The sequence below is a fragment of the Onychomys torridus genome, chromosome 11 (assembly GCF_903995425.1).
Source record: "Onychomys torridus chromosome 11, mOncTor1.1, whole genome shotgun sequence".
In the NCBI taxonomy this organism is placed as follows: Eukaryota; Metazoa; Chordata; class Mammalia; order Rodentia; family Cricetidae; genus Onychomys; species Onychomys torridus.
In genome coordinates, this window is record NC_050453.1 from 41,144,923 (window position 1) to 41,172,842 (window position 27,920).

Consider the following 27,920-nt stretch of genomic DNA (forward strand, 5'->3'; position numbering starts at 1 on the left):
AGGTGGTGAGGGGCGAGGAGCGGGTGGACAACTTTCCCTTGCCCACACCACCACTTGTCAGACTAGGGTGGGGCAGGGCCAGCTCTTCCATACTCCTGCCCTACCAATATAAGTCAGCTTTACTATGCTGCAGAGGGAGGTGCAGGGCCTGCTCTCCTCCCTGCTGCAGGTGGCAAGGGGTGAAGGGGGTTTGGACAACTTTCAGTTTTTAATATAAGAAACTATGTATTTTTGCAGTTTGCTGAAATATTAAACAGGGAAAACTTTTATATAACAAATATATCAAGTTAGAAATAGGTTACTAATAGGAACTTATTAGGAACAATCAAATTATGTAACTTCCACATGAGAAAATGTCAGCACATTTCCTTTCAATGTGTTGGACCATTAAAAAACTTTACCTCATTTCCCGAATGTTTCCTCTTTCATTGATTTTAAGCTCTCACTAACTGTATATAACTCTGTAGTATACTGTGAACTGGATTTGTGTGTGTGTGTATAAAAAAACTATATAACTCTGTAGTGATCTGTGACAACTGGATATAAATATCTTGTGGTGATTAAATTGCAGTAATTAGCAATTCCTGGTTGAACTTCCTGCTTGTCCTAGTTCCACATCTCTACGACCGGGATAATAGGCGCACACTACCATGCAGGTTTGTGGTGCTGGTGATGAAACCCAGGGCTTGATGCATGCTAGACCAGCAGTTTACCTGCTGAGCTACATCCCCAGCCCCTCAAGCTACACATTTAGCTAAAGAGTAAATTCTATGGCAGGCATATGACTCATAGCTTAATGTTGCTATAGTATCTTAGATAATATGTTAAGACAAATAATTCAATGAAAGCATTTAAATATTTTAATCTTTGACTTTAAACTACAGTTTCCACAAGACAAAAGAATCAATTTATTACATTCCTGAACTATAAACTATGAGCACACCTATGCAGATGCTTCAGCCAGTGACTATCCTAATATCCCCCTTCAAGTTGGACTCTATCCTGTTGTTGTTCATTTCCACATTCAGCGTTTGCATGACTTTGGAGAGCATCTTGTCATCTTTCTTATCCCCGGAAGCAGCCCCTTTGTTGAGAGCCGCCTCCGCTACAATAAAGAACTGTTCCGACGGCTGGAGAATGCTCACTCCATAGCCATTGTTGTTGTAGATATGATTGTTAGTCATCTTCAATTTGGGTGCTGGAAGAACCTGTTAAATTATTTGAGGAGATCAGCTGGTCAGTAATGTTGATACAATGAAAACAAGAACTAACAAATGTAATGGCACTGGGATTTACTCTGGAGTCACGGGGTTTTTAAAGCTACGAGAGTTAGCCTCAAACCAATGAGTGTTCCTCGAATTCATCAACTTTACTACAAATGTGTATTATAGTTTTTAATGATACAAGTAATTCTAGATAGGGGATGCAGCCTGTTAACATCTACAACATGATAAAACAAGAAAATGAATTCAGATAACGTGATATGGAGAAATACAATAAATAGGTCAATGAAACAGCATGACTTCATAAAGGCAGGCTGCCCTTAAGTGGAACGCTCTTAAACCATTTCTTTGAAGAACAATGATAATGATGCAGATGCAGAGAAATGTGTTTCAGGTTAACATGAGCATATTCCACAGGGAACCTGGAAGGGATCTAGCTTAATACATCACAATGTGGATCTGCAGGGGTTTTGTTCAATCTTGTTTGCTTTGTACTTTGCAATTCTGCCTCTGCTTTCTGGCAGGATGCTGCAGTTCCAGCTAGGCACCACGCGATGTCAGCACTATGCTGTTCTATGGTCCCTGAGCAGTGGGGTTATGTTTCAGTGGGTGACCAGCAATGTCAGCGTCACTTTGGAAATTGACAACAAATTATCAGGCTTCACTCCACAGACTGACTCTGAAAACCGAAATCTGACCTTTTTTTCTTGAGACAAAGTCTCACTGTGTAGCCTCAGGTAATTTGGAACTCACTGGTAGACCAGGATAGCTCCCAACTAACAGAGACCCACCTGCCTCTGCACCCAGAGTAATGGGATTAAAGGTGTGTGTCACCATAGCTGGCCAAGAGTGGCCTTGATTCCTTTCCTTCCTCCCCCTCCCTCTCCCTCCTCCTCCCTGCTTTCTTTCCAAGAAAGGGTCTCCTCATATACCTCTGGCTAGCCTGCTATTCATTGTATTATTCAGGCAGGCCTGGAATTCACAGAAGTCCTCCTGCCTCAGCCTCTTGGGTGTTGGGATTTATAGGAATGCACACTATATTTCACCTCAAAAACGTTTCTTAACATATTATTCTGTTAGATACAACCCAGGTTGGCCCCATTATGTAGCTAAAGATGATCATGAACTTCTGACCTTTCTGTCTCTACCTTCTAAATGCAATCTTAATTACAGGCCTGCCCACAATATTCTATTTGCTTTACTTTCCAAAATGTGTTATAAATCTAGCCAATGAAAAATCTATTATATGCAAATGAAGTCCACCTACTTTCTCATATTCAAAATTACTAGTTACTCATAAGGCTGAGGCAGGAGGTCTGTAATTTGGGGCCTGGATTATATAGAATCCCAGGCCAGCCAGGGCAAGTGCCTCAAAATACGATGGGGACATACTCAGTGGAGTGCTGACTCATATGCCTAACAGCTGAGTTCAGTCTCACTGTAGGGGTGGGGATGTGTGCAGGGATTGTTTCCCATCAGCTATCCTTTACTAAATTTTATTATGTGTATGATCCCTTTTAAAATAGAAATAGCATTTGAACAAGCTTATTACTATCTTAGTACTTGTGATAGTATTACTTTTCAACTGGACAGAATTACCAGACATGCCCATGAGGGATCATTTAGCCTCTGAATATGCCAGTAAGGGATTATACTGATTGGGTTACTTGAGGTGGGAAGACCCACCGTCAAAGGTGGGACCATTCCCTGGGGTTAGGTACTAGACTTCATAAAAAGGGGAAGTTGAGCTGAACACAAGCATTCAACTACTTGTGATTGTGTATGCAATGTGACCAACTGCTTCTGGCTCCTATTGCTTTGACCCTGCGGCAGCTTTGATACACACACACACACACACACACACACCCTGACTGTATCCTTGAACTGTGAGCTAAATAAACCCTTTCTCTCTTGAGTTGCTTTTATCAGAGTGTTTTATCACAGCAACAGCAAAGGAAACTAAGGCCCGACCTATCTAAAACTCTTAGAATAATTCTCCAATAAGACATGCCTTTAACCCCAGCACTCAGGAAGCAGAGGCAGGTGGAGCTCTGTTAGTTCAAGGCCAGCCTTGTCTACATAGAGTTCCAGGCTAGCAGGGCTACATAGTGAGACCGTGTCTCAAAACAAAACAAAAAGTACTAAGACAATACCTTCATGTTAACACCACCCAAGGTGCTTCTGGAACTGTCACTGGTTCTGAGATTATTACAGTGATGAATCTCATTCCCTTCCAAAATGGCTATGCTCCCAGGATACAGTTCAACCCCAGCACCCTGAAATAGAAAGCAAACAACACAAGTTACAAGAAATGTCCACCTTGTGGGAGCAGAAATTACAAGTGTATGCTACCATGCCTGACATATCTCCCACTTAAAAAAAAAAAAAGATTTATTTTTAATCATGCATTCTTGTTTATGTGTGTATACATACACTTATGCTAATGCAGGTGCTCACAGAATATAGAAGGCGGCAACAGATCACCTGGAGCTGGAGTTACAGGTGCTTGTGAGCTGCCTGAAATGGGTTCTGCAGAGGAGCTGAAGTCACATCCTCTGGGAGACAGAGCAGTGCGCTCTTAGCCATGGAGGCATCTCTCTAGTCCTGTGTCTCTCCCCACTTTCCAAGATGAGTTATTCTAGTGTGTGGAAATATAAAAACAGTCTTTTGGGGACTGTGGGGAAAAACGCCTCGTGGACCTAAATCCAAACCATAGGAAAAGATGGAAAAGATGGGCATGTAAGCTTCCAGCACTTCTATGGTGATCCTGGAGGCAGAGAGGAAAAACTCTAGAGCCCTGGGTCTCAACCTTCCTAAAGCTGCAACCCTTGAATACAGTTCCTCTCATTGTGGTGACCCCAAATGAAAAATTATTTTCATTGCTACTTTATAACTGTATTTCTGCTACTGTTATGAATCATAATGTAAAGTATCTGATATTTGACCCCACAGGGTTGAGGACCCACAGGTTGAGAACCCCTGCCCTGGATGTTCACAAGTCAGCTTAGCCCATTGTAGAACGGGAGACCAACTACTGAAAATTGATATATTCATGAACTTGTACAAAGCACACACAGCTTGAGCTTGCACATGCGCGCGCGCACACACACACACACACACACACACACACACACACACACAAATGATAATAAAAACAAGACAATTTTAATTACAGACACCTTGTTTCAAACAAGGTAGAAGGCAAGGACTCATACCCAAGGTTGTCCCTGACCTCCACACGTTCCATGAGATGTGCACACCCACACCCACACACCCCAACATGTGCACAATTGTTATCATCTGTTTCCAGTTAAGATCACTCCAAATTATTACTTGCAGTCATATAAAGCTCTACTGTTTATAGAAGGAAATACCTGGGCGCCAGTGATTTCACTGCCTGTGATTGTCAATGAAGCCCCTGTAAGAACACACACTCCTGTGCCTTCACATTTCAACAGGCAGTTTTCCAGAGTCAAGTGACCAGCCTCAACCACCACAATGCCATCAACTGTCCCTTGTTGTATCAAAGAGAGCTGCATCAATTTCACATTATCTGCTTTGGATACCACAAAACTGTCATGTGAAGGTTCAGAAGTAATCATAATTTCTTCTCTCTTTCCAACTCCTGATGCACAGAGACAAAAACAAATTAGTAACTCCAAATTTTAAAGTTCTTTAGCCATTCAATAATATGTGTTATTTTTGTTTATTTTCATCAAGTTTTATATATATATATATATATATATATATATATGTATATACACATATATATCACATATCATATATGCACTATTAACTAAATGATTATCTATAATGTGATCTTGTGGACTCATCTTGTGTGCAGTTGTGCTCACCTGTGTGTGCAGGCCAGGGGGTAAAGGTCAAGTTTCTTCCCTCACTACTCAGCTTTTGAAAGAAGGCCTATTGTTACACAAGGAGTTCACTGTTTCAATTAGACGAACTGGCCAGGAAGTGTCTATCCACCTCCACTTCCCTAGCTCTGGAGTCACAGATGTACCCCACTGCCACTCCTAGTGATTGGGCACAGGGCAACCTCAGGACCCTCATGCTTGCACAGTGAGTCCTGTATCCTCTGAGCCACCTCCCCACCCACGCCTACAAAATACTATTAAGTTGATGTTGGTGACATAACGTTGAAATCTATGTTTATAATCAGTCTAACTATACTTACAATATTCATTCAACATGCTTCATCCCATTAGTTATTTCTCTTAATAATAATAATAATGATAATAATAATAAACAGAATTATAAAGTCTCACTCTTTGCCCAGACTGTTCTGAAACTCATGCCTCAGCCTCCTAGTATTAGGATTATAGGCATAAGGCACCATACCCAGCTTCTAAATCTCAACTGTGTACAAATGCTAAGGCACAAAATGCACTATATCTTAACTTGCTTTCAAAACCATAATTAATTACCATAACAATGGCCAAGTGAGTCAAGGCACCTGCTGCCCAGCCTGTTGATCTCAGTTTATTCCTAAGACTCACATGGTGGAAGGGGAGGGGAGACCTTAACCCTAAAAGTTACACACACCACACACCACACACACACACACACCTGGCAGTGAATATTGGATTAATCATACTGATAATTTTGCTCTAACCAAAGCAGTCCAAAATTTAACACCAGGAAGGCTACATCATTTTTAAATTACTTATATGGGTTGGGGATTTAGCTCAGTGGTAGAGCACTTGCCTAGCAAGCGCAAGGCCCTGGGTTCGATCCTCAGCTCAAAAAGAAAAAAAGTACTTCTATAATCCTTATTACCCAGATTGTTTGGTAAAATACTGTTATAGTACAGATTTGCTTGCATTTTCAAAACTCATAGGTAGAATGTAAGTTCACTATTCTCTTCTTTTCACCAGATACTGGGAATACTTTTCTTTCAAAGTTAACAGGACACGAACATTTTGGTAGAAATATACACAGAAGTATAAGACATGTGATGACTATTGGCTGAAGCTGTGGCAGGGGCAGAGTGCTCGCCTAAGCAGAGCCCTTGGTTCAATTCCAAGCACAACTAAAAAGGGAAATATGAGGGAACCACTGGGACTGGAGGGATGGCTCAGAGGTTAAGAGCACTGGCTGCTCTTCCAGAGGTCCTGAGTTCAATTCCCGGCACCCACATGGTGGCTCCCAACCACTAATAATGAGATCTGGTGCCCTCTTCTGGCCTGCAGGCAAACATGCAGGCAGAATGCTGTATACATAATAAATAAATATTTAAAAAAAATTATTCAGGAAAGGCCACTTGAACTCAAAATTTGAGCCCAGCATAGGCAACATGGTCTTTGCTGTAAAAGGCGTATGGGGATTGTGAGAAGACAAGCTGTCCCGGTTCCTGGTTGCTGGATTAAGTGTTGACAATGTTGGCAAGTCTATGCTGCCGTAAGGGAAGCTGCAAAGGACCGCCTGCTAACCCTGTATAGTGATGTCATCGGTCAGCAAAGCGAGATTGGCAGCTTGGTATTCCCCTGGGAAAATAACTACAATATCTCCACTGTAGCAATTGTCCAAAGCCAGATTCAAGTCATCATGCTGCTGGAGAAGTGTGTCCGAAGACAGGTTCTTCACCTGCAAAGAAAAAGAGAAAGCAGTGCGTCTTCAACAGCATGCCACCTGAACACACGTCCTGGACACATCATTCCCTCTGTAAGACTTACCTGCATAGTGTGTATCCATCCGGGGAACAGTACCATCCTATCAATAAATCAGTGTTGAAACCTCTGTCAAGTGCTGGGTGTGGATTACAGGCAGGAGCCATGCTGAATATTCTGCATTAGCTTAAGCACTGACAGGAAATGGATGGCTCAAGGTCATGGAGAGGTGCAGGAGTCAAGCCAAGTGACACCAGATGCTGTGCTTTATGGACCAACTACAGCCTGCTGCCGCTGTCGCCTCCGCCTCATCGTCCTCTCCTCTCCCTATCCCCCTCCTTCCTGCTCTTTGCTGTCCTCTTTTTATTTTTTCTCTCTTTCAGGCAAAGTCTCCCTAAGTGACCCAGGCTGTCCTGGAACTAGAGATCCCATCTCTTGTTGAGATCAAGACATGTGCACTGTGCTTACTCTTACTTTTTTTTTTGAAGCTGAGGATCGAACCCAGGGCCTTGCGCTTGCTAGGCAAGCACTCTAGCACTGAGCTAAATCCCCAACCCTAAACAATTATTTAGTTGATTGTGTGTGCATGTGTGTGTGCATTCATGTGAGTGCACGTGGTGTAGGGTGTGTGTGTGTGTGTGCGCGCGCGCGCATGCACATGCACAAAAGCACATGTGTGAAGGACTTGTGGCTGTTGTTTCTCTCCATCTACCATGTGTGCTCTGGGGAGCAAACCCAGGTTGTCAGCTCCCTCACCTACTGAACCATCTACAGCTCTGCCTTGCTTTCTTTAGCTCAGATGACCTTCCAGTTGGGGGGAAATCCATCACTTTTGTGTGTTGAAGATTCTAGAGTTATAAACAAAAAGTACTAAAGATTTGCATTAAGGATAGAGAAGGGACTTCATCATTTACCCATTTGTTTGTTTGTTTGTTTATTTAGACAGTGTCTCACTGTGTAGCCCTAGCTGACCTGAACCTTGCTGGGTAGATCAGCCTGGCCTTGAATGTGATCACAGAGATCTTTTGTTTTCTGAGTGCTGGGATTAAAGGCATGCACCGTTGTTGGAACACAGTCCAGGACTGGAGTCAGGTTGTGTGAGGAGAATTCTGAGTGCTTGAGAGAAAACAGACAAGAGTCTTGTGACTTCAGTTTCTTCAAGAACATGGACTTGTTCTTGGCTTTCCCACTTCAGATTACTCATTATAGCTGGCTCTTGTTATTTGTTTAGATGCCTCTATGGAACAACAATGTGTTTCTGCCACGTGCGACTTGTCCTTGTTATTGTACACTTTACTCATGTGACTCTGCCTCACCCTCAGAGGATTAATTGACTGAGGCCCTGAATAAGGTTGGCCCACCTCAGCTCCATTCTCCCAGGTCCCACAACTAAAGCAGCACACACACACCACCATGCCTGGCCTATTTATTCATTTATGTTTTTAGAGATAGGGTCTTGTTGTATAACCCAGCTGGCTTTGAACTCTTAATCCTCCTGTCAGGCCTTTCCATTGCTGAAATTATAGCTGTGTGCCATTGTGACCTGCTATAATGAACTTCAAATACAGAATCTGGAAATTAAAGTCATATTCTGGAAAAGCACCTACCATCACTCACGTATCTTGTTTCTTTTCTTTTTTCTTCTTTCTTTGTTTGTTTTTAAGGTTTCTCTATATAGCCTTGGCTGTCCTGGAACTCATTTTGTAGACCAGGCTGGTCTCAAACTCACAGAGATCCTCCTGCCTCTGCCTTCTAAGTGCTGGGATTAAAGATGTGTGCTCTACCACCACCACCACCACCCAGCTGTCTAGTTTCTTATAATGAAAGTGGTACTTACATTATTTTTTTAAAGCTTATAAAAAGAAAATTAACTTAAATTTTTATCTTAAAAACTTTATGTGGATACTCTCTTCTAATATTTCTCTATGCATACATTAATTTCCCGTATATCCTATCATCACCTACTGAATGCAGTTCAGAATTCTATTTTTTTTCTTTTTATACTGGGGAACTGAACTCAGGGTTTCCCTATGCAAAGTGAGTGCTCGACTGAGCTACACTCCAGTTTTCTTTTAATTTTTCAGACCAGGTCATACTAAGTTGGCCAGGCTGGCTTGGAACTCACTCAGTAGCCCAATGAGGCCTTGAGCTTGCAATCTCTCTACTTAAGTCTTCTCAATAGCTAGGATTACTAGCTTGTGTCACCAGGCCTGATTCCATATTTTTTTAAAGCCTAAATTATAGTAGTTACATATTATACTGTGGATACATTATAAATTCCTCATATAATGGCTTATGACTTTTCAGTATTATGAAATTGCTACAACAAATAAATCTTGTTAGACCTTTCAAGAAACTTCTGAGCCAGGCATTGGTGGCTTTAATCCCAGAACTCAGGAGGCAGAGGCAGGTGGATCTCTGTGAGTTCAAGGCAAGCCTGGTCTACAAAGCGAGTTCCAGGAAAGGTGCAAAGCTACACAGAGAAACTCTGTCTCAAAAAATAAAACAAAACCAAAACAAAACAAAACTTCTGGAAAAATTTCTAGACTAGGAACTACTGAGGTCAAAGGTATAAACAGACACATACACACATACACTCATATGCTGTGAGATACAGAAATATGGGCCAGGTGGTGGTGTCGAACGCCTTTAATCCCAGCACTGGGGAGACAGAGCCAGGCAGATCTCTGTGAGTTCAAGGCCAGCCTGGGCTACCAAGTGAGTTCCAGGAGAGGCGCAAAGCTACACAGAGAAGCCCTGTCTTGAAAAACCAAAAAAGAAAAAGAAAAAGAAAAAGAAATATGAAGTAGGAATTCAGCTGACTATGACAAAGCTATTACCTGGAAGAGTCCAAGACTTTCCCATTTGATTCTTTTCCCAAGAACTTTAAAAAATGTAGTTGATCATTTACTGGGCACAATTTGCCCTTTACAGTTGGGGTATTTGAATAACATTCCCCAGATGTATTTATCTTCATTAGCAAACATCTGGCCAGAGACATCTCTGGACAAAAGTATTTCATCTGAGATACTTCTCTAACATCCAAGGACATACTGCAGATAGATAAACATTAGCTCATCTCACCTACAGGTAAGAGAAAATAACTGCTAACAATTGAATCCTTAACTCCTTACCTTCACCCTAGTTTATTAACACAAGACACTAATTTAAGAGATTTACTGCTTACACTTCTGGGATGGTGTTTTGGCCATCTGCTTGGCAACAACCCAAGTTCAATACCTGTGACCCCTATGGTGGAAAGAGAGAACAGACTCTCACAAGATATCCTCTCACATCACATGCATACTGTGACATACATGTCCCCTCCTCCACAGAATAAATAAAAAGAGAAAACAATAGAAATGGATTCTATAGCAGAGAGGAGCCTTTTACTCAGCTTTGTCTCTCACACTCTCCTCTTAGGTTTTGTGTTCAGACCTGTGTGGACTTCTTTGGTGTTTTCATATGAACCTTATTTTCCTGTACACTAATTTTTTGATTCAACAAAAAATGTTGACCAGCATCTACCATGTGCCAAGATAATGCCTGATAAAGTGGTAAACATATTTATAGTGAAAAAGACAAACACACATAGCAGGCATGAGCCTACATGCCTGACTTCCAGCATTTAGGAGGCTGAAGAACTGCAAGACCCTGTCTTTTTTGGTGGGGAGGGTTTCAAGATAGGGTTTCTCTGTGTAGCTTTGGTACCTGTCCTGGATCTCGCTCTGTTGACCAGGTTGGCCTTCAACTCACAGAGATCTGCCTGGCTCTTCCTCCTGAGTGCTGGGATTAAAGGCATGTTCCACCACCTCCTGGCTGTGGAATATTAGTTTAAGATGTGTTACATTTGTTTACACTGTGGAATATCTGTTAAATGATGCAAAGACATGTTGCATTCTTTTTTACATTGTATTTGTTTAACTCTGTTAAAGCTGTGTTACTTTGCCTTCCTCACACACCTGATTGGTCTAATAAAGAGCTTAACAGCCAATAGCTAGGCAGGAGAGAAAAATGTGTGGGTGGGTCTGACAGGAGAGAGAATAAATAGGAGGAGAAATCTAGGGAAGAGAGCGAGAAGCGACAAAAGGAGGAGAGGAGGATGCTAGGGGTCAGTCACCGTGTAAGAACAAAGAACAAGAAAGATACATAGAACAAACGAAGGTAAAAAGCCCAGAGGCAAAACATAAAGAGAAATGAGATAATTTAAGTTAGAAAAGCTGGCTAGAAACAAGCCAAGCTGAGGCCAGGCATACATAAGTAAGAATAACTCTGTGCATTTATTTGGGAGTTGGGTAGTGGGACTCCAAAGAGAGAAAAACAAAAAAACAGAAAGAAAAAAACCAACCACACAAGGCTACAGGGTGTGTGTGAAGGCAATTGGGACTATGAAAGTAACTCCTGAAAAACTGTAATTAACAACTAGATAAATGCTGGGACCATTTACTGGAACAGAGAGTTCTGGAACACGAGCAAGCCAGTGCATAAAGATCTTGAGTTTAATCGCAGACAGGCACTGGAGTGCTTAAGAGTAATTAATAGGCAGGGGTAGGTTTGGGCTTAGAACCAATCTGGCCTGTGGATGTGTGTTTTGGACTGTAAACATATACAGATAAAGTTATAACTGATAAATAGGGACAAGATAATGCAGGAAAAGACAAACGCAGCATTGAGAGGTTAGGGTGGGGGAAGCATGTAGAGACCATGAAAGCCAGGGTGGTACAGAGTCAAGGCAAAGCAGAACAGTCCAAAGAGAGGGCTGTGAAATGCAATTTCAGCCTCAAGTTGGGTAGAAATATTTACTTTTGGTCTCAGAACAATTTGTACTTGTTCAGAGGCTGACTAAACATATCCACCCTGAGTTCATTCATTGGATATATGAGCCTGGTTTCAGTGGGGATGGTTTTCCCAGCCAGCATTGTTAAAATCCTTGGACATATAGCCCTGTACCTAATCCTGTTAGAGTATTCACTGGTCTATGTTGTAGCTGTAGCTGCCTCTTTACTTGACCATGTCTCCATCTTGAAATCTATGAGATGTATGAAGAGCCAAGACTGTCTGTCTGTCTCCCTGACTGCAGCCTCTCTTGTGGGTGCTGTGAAGAGCTGTCAAAGCTTATCTAGTGTCGGGATGCCAACACTGAGATGGGAGTAAGGAAGAACCAAGGCACTGTCACCACTCACGCAAGAACTCGACCTTCAGGCACTTCTTCCTCCGTGCCGTACAGCGCACACTGAAGGGGTGACACAGAAGAATGAATGCTGCTCACCATGTCAGTCGTCATCACCTTTGCTACGATGTGTGTTATAGTCTTCCCAAAGTCTCTCTTCCCTTTCCTCCGTTTCAGAATCCTTGGAAAGAAAGGTCCATGAACTCTACAGGAGGAGACATTTGTGGGTGAATTAACACGGGAAAAGCTCAGCCTATCTTATCTTCACTTAGTAAGCCACCAGGGTTTATTAACCACAAGCACCTTGAATGCAGTCTAACAAGAGCTTTCATCTTGATTTATTTACTAATTTATTTAGGTGTTTTGAAACAGGGTCTCGCTATGTAGGTCTGGCTGCCTGGAACTCTGCACATAGACCAGACTTGCCTAAAACTAACAGAGCTCTTAAGTGCTGGGATTAAAGGTGTGCACCAGCACATCTGGCCAACAAGATCTTCTAGATAACTGATGTTTAAACCCTTACATTCTAAATCTTTTTTTCCCCCTTTTTCTTTTTTGATTTTTCAAGACAGGTTTCTCTGTGTAACAGCCCTGGTTGTCCTCAAACTCACTTTGTAGAACAGGCTGGCCTCAAACTCACAGAGATCTGCCTGCCTCTGCCTCTCAAGTGCTAGGTTTAAAGGTGTGAGCTACCACTATGTCCAGCATCTTAAATCTTTTCATTTTTAAGGGATTGTCTTTAAGTGGGGAAATCTACATCCAACCTACCACAACCATTGCTTCAGTCACTTTGGCTTTCCATTACAGTAGGAAAGAAATCTCGATTGTATTTCATAGTCTACTTGTGTAGATTGAATGCAAAGCAGAGGTGGGTTGTGTCTGGTGATCTGGAGGCATGAAAAAGTTTCAGGACACATTTAATTTTTAAGGGTTTATTTGGTTTTTATTTACATGTAGATGTGTGTCTGTGGGAGAGAGTGTGTGCCTGTGAGCACAATGCCTGAGATCAGAAGTGGCCGTTACCCCCGCCCCTGTAGTTCCAGGGTGTTGTGAGCCACCTGACATGGGTGCTGGGAACTGGATCCCAGTCCTCTGCCGATGCAGCAGTTCTCGTAACTGCTGAGCTGTCTCTCCAGGGCCCCTGAGCTGAGGTGTCATTAGTTGACAGGTTGTTTTGCTTCTAAGGAGGTGACTTACAAAGTCACGGCCTGTTGCCTTCCTAGAAGAAAGATCTTTGTGTCCTTTGGGTCCTTCTACCTCTAGTCTTTCTCCTTTGACTCTCTTTTCATGTCCTCTTTCCCATCAGGGGAGTCAGTCTAACGACTGACTTTTATCATTCCTAGCAGCCGAAAGTGATGCTTCCTTTTCTGCAGATATATACATTTATCTGTTAACCCCGCCTCCCTTAGATTCTGTCTTTTGGGTTCTCTGAAGCACTTTACTGTTTGATGTAAGGGAACTAGATAATATTAAAATAGTTTCCCAATACTCATATTGTACCTTGTACTTAACCCGTAAACAAGGCATCATCATCATTATTACTGTTTTTAGCTGCTACTGCTGTTTTTGAACTAGAGTCTCTCGAAGCTTAGGCTGGCCTGACTCCTGATCCCCCTGGTTCCATCCCCACGTGCTGGGGTTGGAGATGTGTGTACCATTACATCCAGCTTCCTGAACTGTTTTAATCAAGCTAACCCACGGGCCAAACGCGCCCACACAAGAATAGCCATGTGCTCCTCCACGGCTCCTTCAATAGAACAAACTGAACAAATGGTTACCGCAGGCGTAAGTCTTCCCACATTTTCAACAAGCCGCAGAGCATCACTATCTCATAATATTTTTTCCAGCACTCGACAGCCTCGGCCGCAGACGGGTCTTCTTTAATGTTGCTCTGGTACTCGATGAGCTCAACACGCTTGTTTTTGTATTTCTCCAGCGTTTTCTTGAAGCGCTGCGCAATGGGGCCGGGGATTGTCCCATCCTGAATATCACACCACCTGGAAAGCAGGTTACAATGCCGTGACCCGCGCCTCCCTCGGCAGCGGCAGCAGCGCAGGGCTTTCTCGCCTCTACTTACAGATTAATTCTTTCCTCAATAAGGGCAGTGTAGTTCTCACAAATCTCTTCATCATCCCAGTCTCTCCAAAGAAAATCATAAAAAAACCTACAAGAAACCAAGTTAGGAAGACAGTAACTAACAACATGTAGACCATGTTCAGAAGCATCTGAAAAATTCATGTCAAGGGGATTTAGCTCAGTGGTAGAGCGCTTGCCTAGCAAGCACAAAGCCCTGGGTTCGGTCCTCAGCTCAAAAAAAAAAAAAAAAAAAAAAAGGTATTTAGCCGGGCGGTGGTGGCGCACGCCTTTAATCCCAGCACTCGGGAGGCAGAGCCAGGTGGATCTCTGTGAGTTCGAGGCCAGCCTGGTCTACAGAGTGAGATCCAGGAAAGCCGCAAAGTTACACAGGGAAACCCCGTCTAAAAAAAAAAAAAAAAAAAAAATTAATGTCAAAACTCTCTGTGAATCTGCATTTAAAAAGTTACATCTTCTTAATGTGTGCACTCTTACTTACACCCCAGAATGTGCACCTGGAAAGGAGAACAGCTGTGGGAGCCTGTACCCGCTTTCCCCAACTCAGAGTCGGAGAGACTGACCTCAGCTTTGACTGGGCTTTTATCAGGTTTAGCAGCAAGCACCTTCACCCTGAGCCGTCTCCATGACGCCTGCCTTCATCTCTCCACACCTTATTTTTCCAGTGCTAGGAGTTGAACTTGGGGCCTCACACATGCTAGGCAAGCACTCTATCCAGTGAACTATACCCCCGGGCCAAATCTTAATTTTCTCAAGGAAAATATTTTGAAATAGTCCCTATTTCATGAATGAACCGATAATAAGAGATCAAACTTTAAATATTAAATGGCTGGACTGTATTTTAAGTTACTACAGATAAGAAAATAATGTTTCTGGAGGTGAGATTATAAAATTCAGGTTTTAAGGGCTGGAGAGATGGCTCAGAGGTTAAGAGCATCAACTGCTCTTCCAAAGGTCCTGAGTTCAATTCCTAGCACCCACGTGGTGGCTCACAACCATCTGTAGTGAGATCTGGCGCCCTCTTCTGTGTACACAATAAATAAATAAATCTGGAACTCATACAGACCAAGCTGGTCTCAAACTCACAGAAATCCACCTGCTCCTGCCTCCTGACTGCTACGATTAAAGGAATTCACTACCACATCTGCCTTATAACTTTTCTAAGCTCAGTCTTTATAAAGTCCAAGATAAGCCGGGTGGTGGTGGCACACGCCTGTAATCCCAGCACTTGGGAGGCAGAGGCAGATGGATCTCTGTGAGTTTGAGGCCAGCCTGGTCTACAGAGCTAGTCCAGGACAGGCTCCAAAGCTACAGAGAGAAACCCTGTCTCGAAAAACCAAAAAAAAAAAAAAAAAAAAAAAAAGTCCAAGATAAAAACAGAGCAAACTTTTCATTACCCACATCTAATACTTATACAATCTGCAACTAACAGAGTTACAAATGTATTATGTTAATAAGAATGGGTAAATTTAACCCATCAGTCTCAAGTAAATCAATAAATATAAAGTGTTTACATGAGCAGAACTTACATATGAAATGAGCTGGTGGAAGAAGTAATTTTCAATTTCATCAGTAAGAAAGGTCTGTTACCTTACAACTTCCAAGGCCAGAGCAATGTCACGGATATCTGCATCTTGTCCTTCAACTGGATACACTTCCAGGAGAGGCGCACTGTACTCCAGTTCCTCCAGAACCTCATCCACCAAGTCCCTCGGGATGTTTGCAATGTTAGAAGAAAAGGGCTCGGCCACAGTGACTGTCACTTTGAAACACGAGGCCAAGTTCTGGTGTGATTTACAAGTCACCTAGAATAGATGTCACACAGGCGGTGACCGAAATGTACGAAAGCCACCAGGAATTGTCATGGATGAGCTAGTCACAATGTTATAGCTAAATTCTTACGACTTTTCTTGCAACCAACATACTGAATAATTCTAGATAAACGTTAAACACCGGCAGGTTTGTTTATGGTTGTTTTTTTGTTTTTGTTTCTTTTTTGGTTTTTCGAAACAGGGTTTCTCTATAGCTATGGAGCCTGTCCTGGACTATCTCTGTAGACCAGGCTGGCCTCGAACTCACAGAGATCCACCTGCCTCTGCCTCCCAAGTGCTGGGATTACAGGCATGCGCCACCACTGCCCGGCTCTCCATAGAACAATATTAAATTTTTTTCTCAAAATTTTCCAGAAAAGTATGTTTAAGAAATATTGTTGAGCTGGAGAAATGGCTCATCGGTTAAGAGCACCATCTGCTCTTCCAAAGGTCCTAAGTTCAAGTCCCAGCAACCACCTGAAATGAGATCTGGTGCCCTCTTCTGGTCGGCAGGGATACATGCAGACAGAATAATGTATACATAATAAATAAATAAATCTTTAAAGAAAAAAAGAAATACTGTTTAGCCCAGTGATAGTGGCACACACCTTTAGTCCCAGCACTCAGGAGGCAGAGCCAGGCGTATCTCTGTGAGTTTGAGGCCAGCCTGGTCTACAGAGTGAGATCCAGGACAGGCACCAAAACTACATGGAGAAACCTTGTCTTGAAAAACCGAGAAAGAGAGAGAGAGAGAGAGAGAGAGAGAGAGAGAGAGAGAGAGAGAGAGAGAGAGAGAAATATTGTTTATATTATATAATTTGTAAAAGAAAGATCATTCAAACACCAAAGGGACATTAAAAAGTCGTTGGATTGAATAAATTGAATTTCATAACTTTGTGGAGTTGGCTTTCTCCTTCCAACTTTACCTGGGTTCCCAAGCTTGAACTCAGGTGGTCAGGCTTGCACAGCAATGGCCCTTACCTGTGGAGTCATCTCGCTAGCCCCTCAATTTTTAAATTTCATAACCGTTACTGTGAGCATCTGTATTAGTTACTTCTTGTGGCTGTGATAAAACACCATGACCAAGGCAATTTAGGGAGCCCATATTGGCGGGAGAGGCACGGCGCTAGGGTGCTAGATGAGGAAGCTAAGAAGCCATATTTCCAACCAGACACAGGAAGCTGAGTGAACTAGACCTGGCATGAGGCTCTAAACCCCCAAAACACATCCCCAGCATGTGCCTTCTCCTCCTCTCCTTCCTCCTCCGCCTCTTCCTCTTTTTCCTCCTCCTCCATAACCTCCCCAAACCTTGCCACCAACTGGGGACCAAGTGTTCAAACACACGAGCCCACGGGGACATTTTCATGCAAACCATCACCACGCCTTTTGTACTTTAAATCATGTGTAAGGGTGTGTACATGTGAGTGCAGGTGCCCATGGGGGTGATGGAGCCCGCCTAAAGCTGGAGACAGAGGCACTTATGACGGGGTGCTGGGAATCAAACTTGGATCCTCTGGAAGAAAGTACTGTGTTTCCAAGTTCTTTTGTTCAATGTCCAACTGTGGTGGGTAAAATAATGTCCCCTACTGATGCTCAGGCCCTACTCTTTGGAACCTGTGAATATGTTACCGTCATTGCAAAACTGATTATCCTGGAGGAAGAAATGAGAGGTTATACTAGATGACCCAGGTCATGCCTGTCCCACAAGTCCCTTAAGAGGGGAGCAACCCTTCCAGGCTGAAAAGGTCCATGGTAGTACAACATCAGATAGATATTTCCTGTTCAACTTGAGAACGGAAGGAAGTGCCACACACCAGATAATGCAGATAAAGCGTCTAGAGGCTGGACCCTGCACAGAAACCGACCCGTCCCTGCTTCCAGAAAAGTCAGCAGTTCTGCCAGCACCTCCCTGTCTGCTCCGTCAGACGGAGGCACACACTTCTGATCCACAGAGCTACGGGACCTGTGCCTTAACACGTTTAGTACACCAGCCTGTGCTCACGTGTCATGGCAGAAACACAAGAGTAAGAGAATCGAGGTGTAGCTCAGCAGTGGTGTTCACCGAAAACTCATGAGTCTCTGGGGTCAATTGCTAGCATCATCCCTGCACTCCCCCCTCCCCCTTCACACACACACACACACACACACACACACACACACACACACACACACACCCCACAGGCTTCTAGGAAGGATGACAGATTGGGGTCCGTAGGGATAAATTCCTGTGACTTCGGAACAAAGTGTCCCAGGTAGTACTGCTGAGATTTGCTTCAGTAGGCCTCAAGCAGTAGGGGGGGGCGGGCAACCCAGTCTGAGCTGTCACAGCACCTTCAGAAGGGGTCGCAAGAGGGAGTCTCACTATATATATATATATATATATACAGAGAGAGAAAGAGAGAGAGAGAGGGGGGGAGGGATAGAGGAGAGAGAGAGAGACTGGTTAGAGCAATATGGCAAGACCCTGTCACAAATAAAATAAAATATTCTAAAGTAGTAAATAGTGGGAATCTAGTATCGTCATTGTATCTACAGTAAACATTGGAATGTAACCGGTGTTTCTCACTGCATCTAGGGAAACAGCAGAACGTATTAGTGTTTGTTGAAGGTACCTATACCTTGACGAAAGCATAGTAGAGAACAGTGATTGTTTTCTATGATTTACAGAATTGTTTTTCTGAGGAGGTTCTCCATCTGATGCATGGCTTCGGTCACAAGACTATCCAGGCACACTTGGAGGTCTTGAATTACTGGGTACTGCAAACAGCACACAATAAGAAGTAAAGGTTGTGGGCTGTAATGATTCCCTTCAAGGAACATCTAGAATACATCAAAGGGACTTTGGTATGAGGAACTTGTAGCCCAAACACAACCTTTGTGTACAATCAATAAATATGCTTCTGAATGGAGGCTCAAGGTTCAGGTCACTGTTCCTCCCTGCTGCTAGAGAGCCTAAAATGACATTCTGGGGTGACTCTCCTTCAATGAACAGCCTGAGCAACACAGAACATCTGTCAGCAATAGAATTTGCCATATTGCTATTTTTAGAATAAGAAAGAAAAAGATATAGTGGTACACGCCTTTAATCTCACACTCAGGAGACAGAGGCAGGTGGAGCTCTACAAGTTCAGTACCAGCCTGGTCTACATCTGCAGTTCTGGGCCAGCCAGGGCTATATAGTGAGACCCTGTCAAGAAGGAAGGGGGGAGGAGAAGGAGGAGGAGGAGAAAGAGGAAGAAGAACAGAAAAAAAGAAAGAAAAGAAAAGAAAGAAAGGAAGGAAGGAAGGAAGGGGGAAAGAAAGAAGTTAAATAATGAACATATGCATTTCATGTAAAACCTTAGGCCTTGGTAGAGCTTTTGGGAATCTAATGTAGGGCTGGTGAGATGCTTGGAGGGAAGCACACTTTCTCCCAAGCCTCAAGACATGATTTTGACCTGAGACCCACATAGAGGAAGGACAAACTGACTCCCAGAAGTTGTTATCTGATTTGTTACAGCATGTATGCAAACACACACACACACACACACACACACACACACACACACACACACACACACACACCTAAATAATAAAATGTAAAAGATTAGGAAGATCTAATCCATATAGTGCACATTTCTATGGAATCTCAGCAGTCCTGGGCAGATGGCTGGAGTACTGGGCAGTCATAAGCTAAGGAGAAAGTCTCTGAGCAATTGCTGAGAGACCAGCCCTCCTGTCAGTAGGGTGCTGTGTGCATATGATGAAGTCAAGTGTTATAATGTTAAGTTCCCGCACGACTTGATTAGAAAAAACAAATTATATTACTAATAAAATTACCCACATTTACCACCAATGATAATCTACTTATGCTTACTTTATCTATGTGAAAAAGTCCAGAGACACCATAAAAGATTCAGGCACAAACTGCTCAAAATCTGAAGATAAAAATATCTCCAAAACCAGTCAGTTATTGTTGGTGTTTAATCCCAGCGCTTGGGAGGCAGAGGCAGGTGGATCGCTGTGAGTACAAGGCCAGCCTGGTCTACAGAGAGAGATCCAGGACAGCCAGGGCTACACAGAAAAACCCTGTCTCGAAAAACCTACCTACACCTACCTACCTACCTACCTACCTACCTATCTATCTATCTATCTATCTATCTATCTCCAAAATCACTGAAGTATTTTTGAAAACTTAACTAATCCCAAGAAATACACCATTCTTTATCTGAAAATTTGTCAGCAACTCATTTTTTTCACACAGCATATATTCGAATTGTTTTCAGGTAGTGTATATAATGTAATAAGTTTCAAGGTTTTTCTTGTAAGCAAAACATATTTGAAACAACTGTCTAGGTTGATGAGATGGCTCAGCAGGTTAAGGGGCTTGCCAATGAGCTAGCATAACTCTCTGAGTTTGAGCCCCAGAACCCACAGAGTGGAAGGAAAGTACTGATTCCTAAAAGTTGTCTTTGGACCTCCACACATCTACTATGGTATACATTCATGCAGGAGTGTGCACACACATACAAAACTTTAAAAACGTTAAAAAAAATAAAATAAAAGAAGCTGGGAGGTGGTGACGCACACCTTTAATCTCAGCATTCAGGAGACAGAGGCAGGTGGATCTCTGTGAGAGTTCGAGGCCAGCCTAGTCTACGGAGTGAGTTCCAGGACAGCCAGGGCTACACAGAGAAACCCTGTCTGGAAAAACCAAAACAAAAACTCTTGGAGTACCAGTCATGAGTATAATATTAATTAATATTAATTTCTATACAAGGATCTTTAAGGGACTCAAATTTATGACACCAAATATGTGAGACTATGAACTTAATGAATTCAAAGCTTAGGTGATGGCTTGGAAGTCAGTCACATTGAAAGGGTCAAATTTCGACAACAGTTTTCTGATCTAACTTTCCTTCTTCATCTGTATATAATTCAGATAAATAAAAGGGTAAAAGGGACATAATAAGCCATTTGTGAAAGCTCAACTTACTTATTCTTCAAGAAATACATTTTTGGAGGGGGGAGGACAGGGGAACCCATGGCTGATGTATAAAATTTAAAACACATAATAATAAAGAAAAAATTATTTATTAAAAAAAAGAAATACATTTTTATTTTTGTTTTGTTTTGTTTTTTGAGATAGGTTCTCTCTGTGTCACCAGGCTGTCCTGGTCTCTCTGTGTTGACCAGGCTGTCCTGGATCTCTCTGTGTTGACCAGGCTGTCCTGGATCTCTCTGTGTTGACCAGGCTGTCCTGGGTCTCTCTGTGTTGACCGGGCTGTCCTGGATCTCTCTGTGTTGACCGGGCTGTCCTGGGTCTCTCTGTGTTGACCGGGCTGTCCTGGATCTCTCTGTGTTGACCGGGCTGTCCTGGATCTCTCTGTGTTGACCGGGCTGTCCTGGATCTCTCTGTGTTGACCAGGCTGTCCTGGATCTCTCTGTGTCACCAGGCTGTCCTGGATCTCTCTGTGTTGACCAGGCTGTCCTGGGTCTCTCTGTGTTGACCGGGCTGTCCTGGATCTCTCTGTGCCACCAGGCTGTCCTGGATTTCTCTGTGCCACCAGGCTGTCCTGGATCTCTCTGTGCCACCAGGCTGTCCTGGATCTCTCTATGTCACCAGGCTGTCCTGGATCTCTCTGTGTCACCAGGCTGTCCTGGGTCTCTCTGTGTTGACCAGGCTGTCCTGGATCTCTCTGTGTTGACCAGGCTGTCCTGGATCTCTCTGTGCCACCAGGCTGTCCTGGATCTCTCTGTATCACCAGGCTGTCCTGGATCTCTCTATGTCACCAGGCTGTCCTGGATCTCTCTGTGTTGACCAGGCTGTCCTGGGTCTCTCTGTGTTGACCAGGCTGTCCTGGATCTCTCTGTGTTGACCAGGCTGTCCTGGATCTCTCTGTGTTGACCAGGCTGTCCTGGATCTCTCTGTGCCACCAGGCTGTCCTGGATCTCTCTGTATCACCAGGCTGTCCTGGATCTCTCTGTGTCACCAGGCTGTCCTGGATCTCTCTGTGCCACCAGGCTGTCCTGGATCTCTCTGTATCACCAGGCTGTCCTGGATCTCTCTGTGCCACCAGGCTGTCCTGGATCTCTCTGTGTCACCAGGCTGTCCTGGGTCTCTCTGTGTTGACCAGGCTGTCCTGGATCTCTCTGTGTCACCAGGCTGTCCTGGATCTCTCTGTGTCACCAGGCTGTCCTGGGTCTCTCTGTGTTGACCAGGCTGTCCTGGATCTCTCTGTGTCACCAGGCTGTCCTGGATCTCTCTGTGCCACCAGGCTGTCCTGGATCTCTCTGTGCCACCAGGCTGTCCTGGATCTCTCTGTGTCACCAGGCTGTCCTGGATCTCTCTGTGCCACCAGGCTGTCCTGGATCTCTCTGTGTTGACCAGGCTGTCCTGGATCTCTCTGTATCACCAGGCTGTCCTGGATCTCTCTGTGCCACCAGGCTGTCCTGGATCTCTCTGTGTCACCAGGCTGTCCTGGGTCTCTCTGTGTTGACCAGGCTGTCCTGGGTCTCTCTGTGTCACCAGGCTGTCCTGGATCTCTCTGTGCCACCAGGCTGTCCTGGGTCTCTCTGTGTTGACCAGGCTGTCCTGGATCTCTCTGTGTCACCAGGCTGTCCTGGATCTCTCTGTGCCACCAGGCTGTCCTGGGTCTCTCTGTGTTGACCAGGCTGTCCTGGATCTCTCTGTGTCACCAGGCTGTCCTGGATCTCTCTGTGCCACCAGGCTGTCCTGGATCTCTCTGTGTTGACCAGGCTGTCCTGGGTCTCTCTGTGTTGACCAGGCTGTCCTGGATCTCTCTGTGCCACCAGGCTGTCCTGGATCTCTCTGTATCACCAGGCTGTCCTGGATCTCTCTGTATCACCAGGCTGTCCTGGATCTCTGTGTGCCACCAGGCTGTCCTGGATCTCTCTGTGTCACCAGGCTGTCCTGGATCTCTCTGTATCACCAGGCTGTCCTGGATCTCTCTGTGTCACCAGGCTGTCCTGGGTCTCTCTGTGTTGACCAGGCTGTCCTGGATCTCTCTGTGTCACCAGGCTGTCCTGGATCTCTCTGGTGTCACCAGGCTGTCCTGGATCTCTCTGTGCACCAGGCTGTCCTGGATCTCTCTGTATCACCAGGCTGTCCTGGATCTCTGTGTGCCACCAGGCTGTCCTGGATCTCTCTGTGCCACCAGGCTGTCCTGGATCTCTCTGTGTTGACCAGGCTGTCCTGGATCTCTCTGTGTCACCAGGCTGTCCTGGATCTCTCTGTGTCACCAGGCTGTCCTGGATCTCTCTGTCACCAGGCTGTCCTGGATCTCTCTGTGTCACCAGGCTGTCCTGGATCTCTCTGTGTCACCAGGCTGTCCTGGATCTCTCTGTGCCACCAGGCTGTCCTGGATCTCTCTGTATCACCAGGCTGTCCTGGATCTCTCTGTGTTGACCAGGCTGTCCTGGATCTCTCTGTGTTGACCAGGCTGTCCTGGATCTCTCTGTGCCACCAGGCTGTCCTGGATCTCTCTGTGTCACCACGCTGTCCTGGATCTCTCTGTGCCACCAGGCTGTCCTGGATCTCTCTGTGTCACCAGGCTGTCCTGGATCTCTCTGTGCCACCAGGCTGTCCTGGATCTCTCTGTGTTGACCAGGCTGTCCTGGGTCTCTCTGTGTTGACCAGGCTGTCCTGGATCTCTCTGTGTTGACCAGGCTGTCCTGGATCTCTCTGTGTTGACCAGGCTGTCCTGGATCTCTCTGTGCCACCAGGCTGTCCTGGATCTCTCTGTGTCACCACGCTGTCCTGGATCTCTCTGTGCCACCAGGCTGTCCTGGATCTCTCTGTGTCACCACGCTGTCCTGGATCTCTCTGTGTCACCAGGCTATCCTGGATCTCTCTATGTCACCAGGCTGTCCTGGATCTCTCTGTGTTGACCAGGCTGTCCTGGATCTCTCTGTGTTGACCAGGCTGTCCTGGATCTCTCTGTGTTGACCAGGCTGTCCTGGATCTCTCTGTGTTGACCAGGCTGTCCTGGATCTCTCTGTGTTGACCAGGCTGTCCTGGATCTCTCTGTGTTGACCAGGCTGTCCTGGATCTCTCTGTGTTGACCAGGCTGGCCTTGAACTGCCTGTCTCTGTCTTCCTGGTGCTGGGACTTCATGCCGGGCAAGAAATACAAGAAATATGGTATTGTTATTTTCACAGTATTTGGGCAATTGCAGCTGGGCTAATGATTATTGTTCAATGCTACCAGATCCCATTTCACTATTAATTGTCCCTAAGTAAATGTATGCCACTGTTCATCTTTATCTTCTTCCGCATACTCATCTGTTTACTATTTGTATGGGCATTAAAGTTCCAGATTAGTACAATCACATTTCCATCATGAAAGGGACTGCGCATTTTATTCAAAGAACAAAGCACGTAGAATTTACCTCGACTAGTATACCAACAAAAGGAATGGAGGCCTCTTCATATTTCTCAAAGAATAAGTCGGGGTTACTCTTCCAGACTCCTAGCCATTTGTCCTTCAGGCTCAGCTTCTCTGACAGGTATTTACTCATGGCTTCATCTGCATCTTCTGCCTAACAAGAGAGAAGACATAGCTGTACTGATAGATGTAAGCCTGGAGAGACAGCTCTGGGGGGCACGCTCGCAGAGCAAGCCTGAAGATCTGAGTTCAATTCCCAGAACCTACAAAAGGCAGAGGGAGAAAAGTGACTCCTACCAGCTGTCCCAACTCCACACAGGTGCTGTGACACATGTATGACACATACACACATGCATGCACACACACTGATAATAAATTTTAAACCGACAAATATATAGAAGTTTATAAGAAACTCCCCCCCCCCAGACAGGGTTTCTCTGTGTAGTTTTGGCCAGACTGGCCTTGAACACACAGAGATCCACCTGTCTCTGCCTCTCCAGTGCTGGGATTAAAGGCGTGTGCCACTGGCCGCCCGGCTATAAGAAACATTTTTGCCTGAAAATATAACCAATATTTCCTGAAACAGTGAAAAACCTGGAAAATTTATAGCTTTCTTTCAACTCAAACTCTAACAAAAACTGTCAAACATGAAAAATAAAATGAGATCTAGTCACTCAGCATGTGCTATTTCTTAAGGCAGTTTATTAATCCACTGATCAGGAGTGTGAGCTTAGAGATCACAACAGCAGTTAAAAACCCATAGGAATGTTTTGATTAACTTTAAAAAATAGCACTGCTAGACGGGCGGTGGTGGCACACGCTTTTAATCCCAGCACTCAGGAGGCAGAGCCAGGCGGATCTCTGTGAGTTCGAGGCCAGCCTGGTCTACAGAGTGAGATCCAGGACAGGCTCCAAAGCTACTCAGAGAAACCCTGTCTTGAAAAACCAAAAAAAGGGGTTGGGGATTTAGCAAGCGCTCTACCACTGAGCTAAATCCCCAACACCTAGCAAGCGCAAGGCCCTGGGTTTGATCCTTAGCTCCAAAAAACAAACAAACAAACAAAAAAACCCAAAAAACAAAAAAACTAAAAAAACAAAAAAAAAACCAAAAAAAACAACAGCATTGCTGAATGAATACTTCGAATGTAATCAATGAATACCACAAATGCAATTAATATCATGAGTGTAGTTAAAAAATAAAAGGAAAAAAAAAAAAAAGACGGCATTGCCTACTTAAAACACATTTGGAGCCTTGCCTGTGATGCCAGCATGTAGAAGGTGTATGAGGAAGGATTGGGGTTCAAGGCCAGCCAACCAAAAGAAAAAAAATTCAGCACATAAAAATTTGAAATTGTCGGCCGGGCGGTGGTGGCTCACGCCTTTAATCCCAGCACTCGGAGGCAGAGGCAGGCAGATCTCTGTGAGTTCGAGGCCAGCCTGGTCTACAGAGCAAGATCCAGGACAGGCACCAAAACTACACAGAGAAACCCTGTCTTGAAAAATAAAAAAAAAAATTTTTTTTTTGAAATTGTACTCTATTTTATAAAACAAGTAGGTTAAACTCTCAGTAAATATTTGCCCATCTGATTTTTAAATTTAAAGTCAGCTACTTTTTAAGTAATCTAAACTATTACATAATTCACTAGACCCTAGTCAATGACAGAATCATTTATATAAATACTTTGCACTTATTTTTAGCAGACCTGGCCTCTAATCCTCAATATCTGATAAAAATAGGTCACTTATGCAGTCTGAATTTTATGGTAGTGATGTTTTTAAAATTAAAATTTTCTTCTGTCTCTAAGATACGCAAACATGAGAAACACAAACAGTACATGCCCAACATGTGGAGCACATCTGTATTCCCAGCGTGCAGGGGATAGGCAGTCCGGTCACCACCAGTTGAAGGCTAGCCTGGATTACTTAGTGTCAGGTAGTCAAGTGTTCGACCACTTGAACCAGCCACATCGGTAGCTGTTTCTATTAGCTTGATCTCACTATGTAACCTAGGTTGACCTTAAGCCCATGATTCTCAAACTCCAGCCTCCTGAGGACTTGGATTTACAGGCATATGTCTCCACCTGGGAGGCAGGGGCAGGTGGATCTTTGTGAGTTCTGGGCCAGCCTGGTCTACTTAGCAAGTTCCAGGACAACCAGAGCTACAGAGTAAGAGAAATTCTAGTCTCAAAAAAGACAAAAGAAACAAGCCATGAGTCACTATGCTCAGTCAAGTTTTACATTTTTATAACTGTCACTACAAGGAATAGACTTGTACACAAATTCTGCTATACCTTCTAAAAAATTAAAATTAAAATATACGCTATTTATTTTGTTTGGTGTTAACAGGTGTCTCCCATACAAAACACCCGTCAACATTGTAGCTTTCGGACTGGGAACCTTCATCTTCATCACATCTTGTGTTTGTTTTTATTTTACGGGTTTGTGTGTATGCCCACCACGTGTGCACCTGGTGCCTGGGAAGGTTAGGAGAGGATCTGGGATCCCTTGGAGTGGAGTTAAGGATGGTTTGTGATGTACCATGTGGGTTCTGGGATCCAAACTCGAGTCCTCTTCGAGAGCAGCAAGTGTTCTTAACCAATGAGCATCTCTCTAGCTCCCATTTTTGGAATTCTAGTGCAATCTTAACTTTATGTTTGGGCCCAAATTGCGACTTGTACCTAATAGTATATGAACTCTAAGATGTATTAAAAACCGGTGACGGGTGGTGATGGTGTACGACTTCAACCCCGGTACTCAGGAGGCAGAGGCAGGCGGATCTTTGTGAGTTCGAGGCCAACCTGGTATACAGAGTGAGTTCCACGATAGCCAGGACTACACAGAAAAACCTTGCCTCGAAATACAAACTAACAAATTGGGTGTGAACAATGTGATGTGTGGACACCAAGGTGTGTGAGCACTGAGGTCTGTGGACAGAGGTAAGATGTATGTCCTGGCAGCGAGGACACCTCCATGGCTTCATCTTTTAGGGGGTGTTACTTTAACCGAAAATTTTGTATGACCGTCTAGCCAACTCCTCTAGGGCGGGAGCTGAGGGTCTGGTCTAAGGTGGCCAAGGGGGCCATTCTGTACACCTTGAATCCGAGAGACTGTTCTGGAGACACAGATTTGCTTCCTCCCCCTCGGTGGGAGGGACCCGGCCTCCCCGCAACTGTCCCTCTGCGGCTGCGCACCTTGGAGCCCTGCAGCACCTGGTCGCAGTACAGAGCCACCTTCTCATTGCGCCACATGCCCCTCATCGGGGATGCGCAGAGCGGCGGCAGGGGCTGCGCCTCCTCCTGGTCCTCGGGCTCCGCGAGCAGGGGCTCCTCGTCGCCAGCCTCGGCCTGAGAGACCGGCGGGAGCTGGAGCCGTCGCCGCGCAGCCTTGCCCTTCACAGGACGCGGGGAGGCCACCACTGAGCGCACCGGGGACGCGAGGCCCTTGGCGACCGCGGCCGCCAGCTCCCCCGGGATGCCTGGATCGGCTTGCTCCGCTGGCGGGCTGACGCTGCCGACCGCAGCCTTGGGCTTGGAGGACGTGGGGTCCGACTCCATGTCCGCGCCACGGCCGTTGGATGCCTTCCCCGCGCGGGACCGCGCAGCCGGTGTGCGCGCG

At 44.7% G+C, this 27,920-nt stretch overlaps 1 protein-coding gene across 1 annotated transcript; it reads right to left on the reverse strand.

Annotated features, from left to right (window-relative positions):
• Positions 1-846: 846 nt before the first annotated feature.
• Shcbp1l (SHC binding and spindle associated 1 like) lies at positions 847-27,920 on the reverse strand. Its single transcript, XM_036202491.1, has 10 exons — positions 27,497-27,920; positions 24,310-24,459; positions 15,699-15,913; positions 14,095-14,181; positions 13,796-14,014; positions 12,117-12,222; positions 6,671-6,824; positions 4,598-4,848; positions 3,377-3,499; positions 847-1,208 (listed from the first exon to the last, which is right to left on the reverse strand). The coding sequence occupies exons 1-10, from the start codon at positions 27,857-27,859 to the stop codon at positions 957-959; spliced, it is 1,920 nt and encodes a 639-aa protein (XP_036058384.1). The 5' UTR covers positions 27,860-27,920; the 3' UTR covers positions 847-956.